The sequence below is a fragment of the Erpetoichthys calabaricus genome, chromosome 8 (genome assembly GCF_900747795.2).
Source record: "Erpetoichthys calabaricus chromosome 8, fErpCal1.3, whole genome shotgun sequence".
Lineage (NCBI taxonomy): Eukaryota > Metazoa > Chordata > Cladistia > Polypteriformes > Polypteridae > Erpetoichthys > Erpetoichthys calabaricus.
Window position 1 is genome coordinate 188457867 of NC_041401.2, and position 13601 is coordinate 188471467.

The 13601-nt window shown below is 41.3% G+C and overlaps 1 protein-coding gene across 1 annotated transcript in view; it reads right to left on the minus strand.

Moving 5' to 3' along the window:
* Window positions 1-13601, minus strand: part of tgfbr2l (transforming growth factor beta receptor-like) — a 64179-nt gene that overhangs the window by 1742 nt on the left and 48836 nt on the right. Inside the window, exons 3-5 of the mRNA XM_028807988.2 lie at window positions 9959-10161; window positions 6435-7255; window positions 1683-1824 (exon numbers count right to left, since the gene is read on the minus strand). Of these exons, the coding sequence (XP_028663821.1) occupies window positions 1683-1824; window positions 6435-7255; window positions 9959-10161 (1166 nt within the window). The remainder of the gene's footprint in view (window positions 1-1682; window positions 1825-6434; window positions 7256-9958; window positions 10162-13601) is intronic.

A 13601-nucleotide genomic window follows, 5' to 3' on the forward strand; every position in this document is an offset into this window, starting at 1 on the left:
GATACGACTGTGAGTGAATGAAAAGATGGAACTCTGGAGAGAGGGTGGGGAAGTGGGCCCGAGATGTTTCAGGTCCTAACCGTCCAACGACGGGTCGGCACAACGGGTAACGATCATTCCGCAGGTTCACCTACGGAACCCGTGTTAGGACATTTACATCCTCTAGATAGGCAAGTTCGATTGTCTGACGCCCATTCCGCCCCTGCCATTCTAGTCTGCCGATTTCTTAAGTCATCGTTCAGTACGCACTGCCTGCTCATGTGTCCGCCCCCAACTCCTCACCTGAATTGCTTTCGTCTGTGTACAGTCCACATGCACTTGTGAGTCACGTCGACTGTTCATTTTCCACACACCGCCTTAGTCGCATGCACCTGTGAGCCACGTTCGGGCCGGGTGAGGTTTCCCATGTTGAGTCAAATTAAGCCACAGGCTCCACGCCTGGTGGTGCCCTTCTGTCAATTCCTTTCAGTTTCAGCTTTGCAACCATACTCCCCCCGGAACCCAAAGACTTTGGTTACCCGGTTGGCTGCCCGGCGGGTCATGGGAATAACGCCGCCGGATCGCCAGTCGGCATCGTGTATGGTCAGAACTACGACGGTATGTGATCTTCTTCGAACCTCCGACTTTCGTTCTTGATTAATGAACACATTCTTGGCAAAAGCTTTCGCTCTCGCGCCATGGTCGGCTGTTTAGTGAATTGTTGGCGGGCATGACTGTCTTGCATGTGTCTTGCTTGCCATGGACTTAGTGAATTATATATATAGATTAGATTCAGAATGTTATCCTTCCACATTTTCAATACTGATGTTTTTATGAGTTTGCTGTGTGATTTAATTTTATACATTTGTCACTTAATAAGTAAGTGTACATGTTGCTACTGTGTTTCCATGTGTGAAGGAAATTATCTTTATGTAATTTTCTATTTTTTATATATGAATACTTATATCAGTTTTATGCATATGTATACTCATTAACTTCGTGCATATATACTGCTATTACAAGAACAAGCCCTACCCCCAAAACATGGCTGCTTTTCTTATGTAGGGGCTGTAAAAAGCAAAGGAATGCCTTTGTTAGTTGGGGAGCGTTCAGTTAAATGTCGAGTTAACTTCTTTCTCTACAGTGTAGCCGGTGAATGAATGAATATACCGAATCCTTTTAGTGACTTGCTGCCCGATGGAGTGACTGCCTACACGATGGCTTTCCAGGTATGGCAAGTTCAGCCACAATCTATTCCGTTACTTTTTTTTTCCCCCTGTTCTGTCCTTGTTTGTAAAATATGCAACATCAGACAGGCAGGTTTCTGTTCTGTTTGTCAGGACCACAACATTTGCAGCTACAAATAATAAGAAACCTAGGTATTGTACGTATGGGTGAGAGCTCAATGGCTTTCAACTCTTGCACACACACACAACACCATCACACTTTTTTAATTTACTTCTCCACCTGACTCCATTACCCCTTCTTTATTCTCTGTGTCCTGTCACCATTACCGTTTTAGTTCTTTCTCGTCTCCTCTCAATATACGGCTTACCCCAGTGACCGGTGTTCTCTTCTCTCCAAATTTTCCTTGAGGTCCAAATGTGTTCTATTCATTATTCAAGACTTGGCCTGTATTCCTCTGTATTGTTAGGCTACAGAAGCTAAAGTAAATGTGCAAGCACACTTTATGATCCTCTTACCACCAGTGATGTCGCAACGAGAAGCCATCTCCCACAGCACAAGAGCCATTGAATAAACATCCATTTGTTTGAATGATTCCAGATCTTCAAGGTTCACACGAGACTCGAGAACCTCAGGAGCCATGTACCGGGCTGTGCCAACCTACAGGAAAGAGAGGCATCAAAAACTGAGTAGTGCTTTTCACTAGTGAACTTCAGTTTTTAGGTACATTTATATATAATCCCGACCAGCATCTGTTGCAATAGTGATGCATGAAACAACACGGACTCCCGTGGACCTGTTTTGTTGAAATGTGGCACACCATTCTGCAAAGATATTTGTCAAGATGGTTCATTTTCATTGAGATATCATGAACAGGTTGTGTTGTACACAGTTTTTAAAATTTCAAAATTGAGAAGCATTGGCAAATTTAAAAACCCGCCTATCTTAAAACGGTGAAGAACACAGCCTTGATTTAATGCTTTCCATCATGATAAATAATGAACGAATATCATGTTTTAACAGGCTGTCCATCTAATAAGATATTGATCCACCAAAACAAACAAACCACCACCCCACCCCCGCCGCAACTCTATCTTTATATATATATATATATATATATATATATATATATGTATATATATGTATATATATATATATGTATAAGTCAATGTGTGTGTATGTATGTCCCAGCATCACTTACAAATGGCTGGAGCATTTTTCATGACACTTGGTACACGTTTCTCATTGGTCGACTATAAATACTGTAAGGTGAAATCAACCCTAACTCACCCCTTTCTGGGTAGGATGGGGGGTGAGCTACGGTCTTGTATGCATGTTATCATTTATTTGACACTCGGAACGACCACCAGAGGGCGAACCGGAGGTGACTGCCAGCATTCTGTATGTTTGAGCTCCGCCGTGCCCTGTTGCTTTTGAAATTAATTAGAGTTTGCCGGTTACGAGCATCAACATACATACAAGACCGCAGGACAAGCACATTAGTGAGTCTTCATTGTTTTGTTAATTTATGTTTATTTTTAAAATTGTGGGTCTTTTTTAATTATATTTTTCTCAAACAATTAAAAAGAAAACACACTTTATTTTCCTCCCGGGCAACGCTGGGTATTTCAGTTAGTGTATATATATAAAATTATTTTCGCGTTTGAAACGGAAATTACATATGAGCACAGAGGAACAGGATAAACATTCTAAATAAATCTGATTCTTGCCGAGAGAGCGAATGGTGACATAGCTCTGGCTGTAGCGTCATCGGGAATCGCTTCTACATTATTAGATGGAGGACGTACAGAACATTCGGCATTGCAATTACCATTAAACCTTACTCACGACGAAAATCCAATTTGCAACATACGCAAGGGCTCTGGAAAGGCAAAAGTCTTGCAACATTCAAAGATAATAGTTTGGGATGAGTGCACCATGGCACATAAAAGAGCTTATGAAGCCTTGAACCGAACAATGCAAGATCTCAGAGATCCTACCAAAATAATGGGAGGTACTGTCGTTTTACTCGCAGGAGATGTTTGTCAAACATTACCAGTTATTTCACGAGGGACACCAGCAGATGAACTCAACACGTGTTTAAAATCCATGCTTCTCCCACGGTCAGTTATATGTTGCGTGTTCTCGGGTAGGTACACCAAAAAATGTATACATTTATGCACGTAATGGGCAAACAAAAAATGTAGTATACCTGAAAGCACTGCAGTAGTACTCAATGTATCTTTACTTCTTAAATGTTAATGTTTTACTGTTTAATAATTTATATGCTTCTTATATGTTCTTCAAATTCTTTTATCAAAATATTTTACTGTATAATAATTTATATTTATATGCAATGTGCTTCTTATACAGTGCATCCGGAAAGTATTCCCAGCGCATCACGTTTTCCACCTCTTGTTATCTTACAGCCTTATTCCAAAATGGATTAAAATTCATTTTTTTCCTCAGAATTCTACACACAGCACCCCATAATGACAACATGAAAAAAGTTTACTTGAGGTTTTTGCAAATTTATTAAAAATAAAAAAACTGAGAAATCCCATGTCCATAAGTATTCACAGCCTTTGCTCAATACTTTGTCAATGCACCTTTGGCAGCAATTACAGCCTCAAGTCTTGTTGAATATGATGCCACAAGCTTGGCACACCTGTCCTTGGCCAGTTTCGCCCATTCCTCTTTGCAGCACCTCTCAAGCTCCATCAGGTTCGATGGGAAGTGTCGGTGCACAGCCATTTTAAGATCTCTCTAGAGATGTTCAATCGGATTCAAGTCTGGGCTCTGGCTGGGCCACTCAAGGACATTCACAGAGTTGTCCTGAAGCCACTCCTTTGATATCTTGGCTGTGTGCTTAGGGTCGTTGTCCTGCTGAAAGATGAACCGTCGCCCCAGTCTGAGGTCAAGAGTGCTCTGGAGCAGGTTTTCATCCAGAATGTCTCTGTACATTGCTGCAGTCATCTTTCCCTTTATCCTGACTAGTCTCCCAGTCCCTGCCGCTGAAAAACATCCCCACAGCATGATGCTGCCACCACCATGCTTCACTGTAGGGATGGTATTGGCCTGGTGATGAGTGGTGCCTGGTTTCCTCCAAACGTGACGCCTGGCATTCACACCAAAGAGTTCAATCTTTGTCTCATCAGACCAGAGAATTTTCTTTCTCATGGTCTGAGAGTCCTTCAGGTGCCTTTTGGCAAACTCCAGGCGGGCTGCCATGTGCCTTTTACTAAGGAGTGGCTTCTGTCTGGCCACTCTACCATACAGGCCTGATTGGTGGATTGCTGCAGAGATGGTTGTCCTTCTGGAAGATTCTCCTCTCTCCACAGAGGACCTCTGGAGCTCTGTCAGAGTGACCATCGGGTTCTTGGTCACCTCCCTGACTAAGGCCCTTCTCCCCCGATCGCTCAGTTTAGATGGCCGGCCAGCTCTAGGAAGAGTCCTGGTGGTTTCGAACTTCTTCCACTTATGGATGATGGAGGCCACTGTGCTCATTGGGACCTTCAAAGCAGCAGAAATGTTTCTGTAACCTTCCCCAGATTTGTGCCTCAAGACAATCCTGTCTCGGAGATCTACAGACAATTCCTTTGACTTCATGCCTGGTTTGTGCTCTGACATGAACTGTCAACTGTGGGACCTTATATACCCAGGTGTGCGCCTTTCCAAATCATGTTCAGTCAACTGAATTTACCACAGGTGAACTTCAATGAAGCTGCAGAAACATCTCAAGGATGATCAGGGGAAGCAGGATGCACCTGAGCTCAATTGTGAGCTTCATGGCAAAGGCTGTGAATACTTACGTACATGTGCTTTCTCAATTTTTTTATTTTTAATAAATTTGCAAAAATCTCAAGTAAACTTTTTTCATGTTGTCATTATAGGATGTTGTGTGTAGAATTCTGAGGAAAAAAATAAATGTAATCAATTTTGGAATAAGGCTGTAACATAACAAAATGAAGAAAAAGTGATGTGCTGTGAATACTTTCCGGATGCACTATATATATAATATAGATATAGATATATATACAGTAGATATAGATATATATATATATATATATATATATATATATGTATATATATATATATATGTGTATATATATATATATGTATATATACTGTATGTTTATCTATATATATCTATATACACACACACACACACACAGTATATATATAATAAATAGTGCAGTCCGAATTCCAATGGAAAACCTTAATTAAGAAATTGTGTTTGAACAGCATTGCAAGGATGACCAAGAAGCAGACAAAACCAGACAGTACTTATTTGTTTTCATATCAATTACTGTGTGGAATGAATAGAATTAGAAGCCTTTAGTGTTATTATTGCATGCATAGTGAAATTACAGAACAGCTATATGTGTTCATTTGTGAGTTTGATTTTATTTTATTTTTTTCCATGCCCTGATCCCTCTCCGATGATGATGATGGTGAGAAAATCAGGAATTAAACAAATGAGGAGGGTCATATACGGTAAGTGTTCCAGTATGGGACTTTAAAAATCTGGTCACTTTATAATTTACCATCAGCATGCCACATACACCTGTTGTCCATAATGGTCACTCACTGTAAATAAAGTTTTCCTTTCACGTCTGTTATTCCTTAACATTCGCAATACTGAATAGCTTTGCAAGTCCAATTTCATGAAAATTAAAGTTTGTTTAAGCAGGAATTAAGTAATAAGTAATTAATTCATTTTTCCCCCATTTAGGTTGTGTTAATTGTCCATTGCAACCTGTTGATGTGTTTGTGTGTGGGTTTATGTGCACGTGTGAGTTAGAGTGGTCCCTGCGGTGGACTAGAGTCCTGTCCATTCCTGTTTTCAGCCTTTTGCTGAACCTGGTGGGAGAGCCTTTGGCCCACACAACCCTAAAATAGACTGAAAAGGTTCTAGAACCCACCTACTGAACTCAGTCCATTGAGGGAATGCAGTGCCTGCACAGCCCTCAATCACTAGAAAATGCATACAGACATACAAAATGCACTTGCAGGTGAACTAAATATTTTTTGTGATGTTTTAATGCAAAATGTGAGTTGTGGACACCAACATTTTGTAAATGTTCAGGCAAAACAAGCTTATTCAGTTTGTTTGGGTTGAAATAAGCTATGAGAATAAATGTTACAAAACACGAGTAGCGCTCTCTGCATTTTTATTTTGTAAAAGTAGCTCTCTTGGGGAAGGTTGGAGACCCCTACTCTAAATGATATTTCTGGTTGCTAGAACGTGTGTACCTTGTAACACTAACCTGCCCACTGTTGGCAAAATCATTTGCAGTAAGTGAAGGATCCAATCGAAGTGCTAGCCCAAAGTCACACAGGACACATTCTGTCGTGCTCTTAACCACGATATTGGAGCTTTTGATATCACGATGGGCGATTGCTATTTTGGGTGTTCCACACACAGTATAGTCGCTGTGTAGATGAGCTACGCCATTCACCAGGGAACTGGCCATTAAGCAGAGTTCTGTCCAGCTTAGAACATGAGAGGTCAAATATTCTTGCAAGTTGCCCAAGCTGTGATAGGCAGTAATAAGCCAGTATTGCTTCTGCAAACCCATTCCCCTTTCTTCCGCAGTCAGGAATTGTAGAACACTCTCATGTTTCAGGTTTGCATCGGAGAAGATTTTCCGCTCGCTCTTCCAAGACAAGTATTCCTCTGGAGGGAATATTTTGACGGCCACTGTCTCGTATTGGCCTGAAGCATTGTGGTTGAGCCTGGCCCTCCAAACTTCAGCAAACCGGCCTTTCCCTACCATTACTTCAAGTTCGATTGGCAGAAGTTCGGTGTTGTGATTGATATTGTTGGCACATGTGGAGGAAATGTCCGAGTGGCCATCGTCTGTTATAACGGACATTTTCCCTTCAAATTCTGTAGGTTCTCTATTCTCTAGAAGGCCTAACGCTTGGCTTTGGCACTGTTTGGGTGGCCAGTCTTTGGGCTCCTTCCTTTGCTGACGAGTGCGGTACAAATAAAACGCCATTGTAGCCATGATAGTCAACAAAATAGGAGGAAGCAGGCTGATAACTGCAACAGGAATGACTTCTTCACTCTGTAGTCTTGCAAATCCTACAATAATCAATAAAAAGAAAATGTAGATCACTACACTTTATTTATAAAGGTTCATCACATTAGCCCTCAATCACATTAGTTTTATAACTGCCAACATGGAGATGTCGGCTCATCTGAACAGTTCCTAAACAATCCATCCATCCATTTTCTAACCCGCTGAATCCGAACACAGGGTCACAATCCCAATCCCAATCCCAGTCAACACAGGGCACAAGGCAGGAACCAATCCCGGGCAGGGTGCCAACCCACCGCAGGACACACACACCCACACACCAAGCACACACTAGGGCCAATTTAGAATCGCCAATCCACCTAACCTGTATGTCTTTGGACTGTGGGAGGAAACCCACGCAGACACGGGGAGAACATGCAAACTCCACGCAGGGAGGACCCGGGAAGCGAAACTAGGTCCCCAGGTCTCCCAACTGCGAGGCAACAGCGCTACCCACTGCGCCACCGTGCCGCCCGTTCCTAAACAATGAGATAATTAAATATACATATATAGAAAAAAAAATTATTTTTAAAAACCATGCTCTTATTTAGTTAAAAAGTAAAAAATAAGTCTCTCATACATCACTCGTAAAAAAAAAAATAAAATAAAAGTGTGGGCGCTTGTTTAAATGTTGATTGATGAAAAGTGCCCACGCTTTTATTTTACGAGTGAAATTTTTTACTCTTTAGTACACTTTTTAACTTAAGTGTGGCTTTTAAAAAGTATTATATATATACGGTACTGTACACAAGTTTTAGGCAGGTGTGAAAAAATGCTGTAAACAAAGAATTCTTTCAGAAATATAAATAATGATTGTTTATTGTTATCAATTTACAAAATGCAAAGTGAGCGAACAAAAGAAAAATCTAAATCAAATCAATATTTGGTGTTCCTACCTTTTGCCTTCACACCAGCATCAATTCTTATCGGTCCACTTGCACAAAGTCAGGGATTTTGTAGGATTCTAGTCAGGTGTTTGATCAACCAATTGTACCAAACAGGTGCTAATGATCATCAATGTCACACGGAGGTTGAAACACAGTCATTAACTGAAACAGAAACAGCTTCAAACTGGGTGAGGAACAGCCAAACTCTGCTACCAAGGTGAGGTTGTGGAAGACAGTTTCATGTCATGGCAAGATTGAGCACAGCAACAAGACACAAGGTAGTTCTACTGCATCAGCAAGTTCTCTCCCAGACAAAGATCTCAAAGCAGACTGGGGTTTCAAGATGTGCTGTTCAAGCTCTTTTGAACACAAAGAAACAGGCAACGTTGAGCATCGTAGACGCAGTGCTCGGCCAAGGAAACTTAGTGCAGCAGATGAAAGACACATCAAGCTTATTACCCTTCGAAATCAGAAGATGTCCAGCAGTGCCATCAGCTCAGAACTGGCAGAAACCAGTGGGACCCAGGTACACCCATCTACTGTCCGGAGAAGTCTGGCCAGAAGTGGTCTTCATGGAAGAGTTGCAGCCAAAAAGCCATACCTCCGACGTGGAAACAAGGCCAAGCGACTCAAGTATGCACGAAAACATAGGAACTGGGGTGGAGAAAAATGGCAGCAGGTGCTCTGGACTGAGGAGTCAAAATTTGAAATATTTGGCTGTAGCAGAAGGCAGTTTGTTCGTCGAAGGGCTGGAGAGAGCGGTACAATAATGAGTGTCTGCAGGCAACAGTGAAGCATGGTGGAGGTTCCTTGAACGTTTGGGGCTGCATTTCTGCAAATGGAGTTGGAGATTTGGTCAGGATTAATGGTGTTCTCAATGCTGAGAAATACAGGCAGATACTTATCCATCATGCACTACCATCAGGGAGGCGTATGATTGGCCCCAAATTTATTCTGCAGCAGGACAACGACCCCAAACATACAGCCAAAGTCATTAAGAACTATCTTCAGCGTAAAGAAGAACAAGAAGTCCTGGAAGTGATGGTATGGCCCCCACAGAGCCCTGATCTCAACATCATCGAGTGTGTCTGGGATTACATGAAGAGACAGAGGGATGTGAGGAAGCTTACATCAGCAGAAGATCTGTGATTAGTTCTCCAAGATGTTTGGAACAACCTACCAGCCGAGTTCCTTCAAAAACTGTGTGCAAGTGTACCTAGAAGAATTGATGCTGTTTTGAAGGCAAAGGGTGGTCACACCAAATATTGATTTGATTTCGATTTCTCTTTTGTTCATTCACTGCATTTTGTTGATTGATGAACATAAATGATTAACACTTCCAGTTTTGAAAGCATTCTTTGTTTACAGCATTTTTTCACCCCTGCCTAAACCTTTTGCACAGTACTGTATATATATATATTATTTTACACTTTTTAGTCTTGGGTTTGTTTTAGTATAATTTTGTAATCAATATTTTAACACTTTCTATCCGTTACTAGCGCCATCTATTGGTGAAATGTTTAACTATTCTTCATATGAAAATTTCATTTCTTAATTAACATGGATTAATTGATCAATTAGTGAAACTGATTATTGATTCATGTATTGTCATCGGAAATGAGTACGTGTGCAAAATTTCAAGTCATTTGGACAATAGGAAGTGGGTTAAATATCGATTACATGATTTGTACCAGACAACAAACAGGTGAAGTTAATATAAGTGTGGTAAAGAGTGATGCACCGATTTGTGAATTCAGTTGGCAGAAATTTCCACAGCTGTGGGATTTATTGAAAACCACTGGCTTAAAGCACATATCTTACCATTGAAGTTCTTTTCAAAGATGAGCACATCATTGCATTCGTGTTCTTCTACACACCCACAGACATAATATATTCCCTTGTCGGTCTGCTGCTGCACCATGCGGCACTCGTTTCTCGTATAATTTGGCACCTTCATGTTTTCCAAGGGAAGGTAAGGGTCATGACACAGGGTCCTGACGCTGATACTCTCATTGTTCTGTTTCCTGGGTGAGGAAAACCAGCATAAAGTGTTAGAAAGAAGGTAGAACCCAGAAGACGGCAAGTCTACATGGCACAATCCTAATAGGCTAACACTTATTTTGTTTCTCTGCTACAAGGGACATTTCCACTTAAGAGGGTGAACAATACGTGCCAAGTCATCAGGTCAGTAAATAAGAAAAGAGTTAGAATGAAAACCTCCAGCCACTGGTGCCCTCCAGGACTGGAGTTGGGGACCCCTGTGTTAATAAAGTATCTATCTATCTATCTATCTATCTATCTATCTATCTATCTATCTATCTATCTATCTATCTATCTATCTATCTTGCCTACTATACTAAAATTCAAGTCTATCTATCTATCTATCTATCTATCTATCTATCTATCTATCTATCTATCTATCTATCTATCTATCTATCTATCTATCTATCTATCTATCTATCTATCTATCTATCTATCTATCTATCTATCTATCTATCTATCTATCTATCTATCTATCTATCTATCTATCTATCTATCTATCTATCTATCTATCTATCTATCTATCTATCTATCTATCTATCTAAACAAACCATAACCTTTCAAATGACAAAATGATAGAAACACATTTGCCAGTCTATCAAAGGGTACACATACACACTTGATCCCAACCACTTGGCCATATACTGTAAGTCTGACTTGTGTTTGAAACAAACAGGACCACAAGGAAAATTAAATGCACAGAATGCACTCCATTTGGCCACTGAAATGTACTCCCGTGAGCCATGAATATGCTAAGATTCATACCACCCGAAGATGGTGATTTGTTTATTTTATTACAGGGACCCCCCAGAACATACCCAGCCATGACCTGGCACACACACACAGACACTGATAAAGAGACTCAATGACTTGATAAATAATAAAGTATATATTAAGCAAATAATGAAGGAAAGAAAACGATTATTAAATAAACAATGAGTATGCAAAAGCCCATTCCAGTTCCCACAGATGACAATTATTTACAAGCACTCTTCTACGCAGTGGTGTGCTGGGGAGGCAGCATTAAGAGGACAGACGCCTCACGCCTGGACAAACTGGTGAGGAAGGCAGGCTCTATTGTTGGCATGGAGCTGGACAGTTTAACATCTGTGGCAGAGCGAAGGGCGCTCAGCAGGCTCCTATCAATTATGGAGAATCCACTGCATCCACTAAATAATGTCATCTCCAGACAGAAGAGCAGCTTCAGCGACAGACTGCTGTCACTGTCCTGCTCCACAGACAGATTGAGGAGATCGTTCCTCCCCCAAACTATGCGACTCTTTAATTCCACCGGGGGGGTAAACGTTAATATTTAACATTATACATAGTTATTGTCTGTTTTTTTCACCTGTATTATTATCATTCTTTAATTTAATATTATTTATTGTATCAGTATGCTGCTGCTGAAGAATGTGAATTTCCCATTGGGATTAATAAAGTATCTATCTATCTATCTATCTATCTATCTATCTATCTATCTATCTATCTATCTATCTATCTATCTATCTATCTATCTATCTATCTATCTATCTATCTATCTATCTATCTATCTATCTATCTATCTATCTATCTATCTATCTATCTATCTATCTATCTAAAAGTGAAACCGAATGAAACACTGGGCACTACACGGTAAACAATTAACACGATAAAACCCAGTCCAGTCCAGCAGGTGATGTTGTGTGGAATGAAAACCCCCTGTGAACACCCCTCTGAATGAAATGTCAAATTTTGTCCTACCAGGTCCCATTTGTAGTGTGAAGATTTGGTGTGATTGGGAGTGCATCTCAGGCAGGGATGCGTCCAGCCACGATGAAATCGCACAAACGAGCAGGCACAAGACAAGCACATACATTCAGATAGAAAGTGTAACCTATGGTGGTTACTGTGTGTGTGATGCGTAGAAATGAATAGACATGGATGATTGCGATCCCCATGGTGTCGTTTTGGCTCCTTTTTAAAGAGAGCGTGTAATTCAAAGCAACCCCTGTCATTCTGATGTTGCCCAATGGTGTAATACTACTCGGGCTGCTGGGAGTTGTGGGAAATTTAAGCAGTGTTGCTAAAAATGAGTGTGTCTAACTACACCTGGTGTTTTGGTGAGTTTAAGCCTATATGAACAGGTAGGCATACTGTCCAGGATTGGCACCCAGTGTTCCACCAATTGGCATAGGCTCCTGGGAATGGAGAAGGTTAGAAAGTGGATGGATGTCTTATGAAAATACAAATGCATAACTCCAGTTCTTAAATCCTTACACTGGCTCCCAGTTAAGTTTAGGGCAGATTTCAAAATCCTCCTTTCAACATATAAAGCCTTAAATGGCCGAGGTCCGGCTTACTTGTCTGAACTTATCATGACTTACAAACCTGAGCGCACATTAAGATCTCAAGATGCCAGTCTGCTTATGATTCCAAGGATTAATAAAATAACAGTGGGAGGTCGAGCTTTTAGTTAAAGGGCCCCTAAACTGTGGAGTGAGCTGCCTGCTACTATAAGAGATGCCCCTTCAGTCTCAGCTTTTAAATCCTGGCTGAAGACTCACTACTTCAGTTTTAGCACACCCTGACTAGAGCTGCTGATTAACTGTACAGACTGCATCTCTGTTGTTAGTCATTGGCATTAATATCCATCCATCCATTTTCCAACCCGCTGAATCTGAACACAGGGTTTCACAGGGGTCTGCTGGGGCCAATCCCAGCCAACACAGGGCACAAGGCAGGAACAAATCCCGGGCAGGGTGCCAACCCACCGCAGCACACACACAAATACACCCACACACCAAGCAAACACCACGGCCAATTTAGAATCACCATTCCACCTAACCTGCATGTCTTTGGACTGTGGGAGGAAACCGGAGTGTCCGGAGGAAACCCACGCAGACACAGGGAGAACATGCAAACTCCACGCAGGGAGGACCATTAATATGATAGTTATAATTTGTTACTAACCCTCGCCTATTCTGTTTCTCCTATGGGTACTAAAATGTGGCACTTGGTGCCACGGCCCACCTGCCAGGTTGTTTTGCCTGCCTAAGGTAAAGTCGTCTCTGATGGAGGATCACAGGAATCATCAGGTAGAAGGGTCCTTTCATAGGATTGGGTGGACAAATGCTGTCTCAGCTGTGGAATGGCCAATAGGGGAGGCAGCTTGATGGCTGAGGTCTCCAGGACTCTGAACAAATCCACATCGTATTGTGTGATGCCATCTGCTGTTGAATTCTGCTCAGTACTTGTACTATTTCTATTGCACTATTGTATTGTATTGAGGATTACTTGTGTTCTGTTCTGTGTATTGTGTTGTATTGACCCCCTTCTTTTTGACAACCACTACACGCCCGACCTACCTGGAAAGGGGTCTCTCTTTGAACTGCCTTTCCTAAAGTTTCTTCCATTTTTTTCCCTACAAGGGTTTTTTTTGGGAATT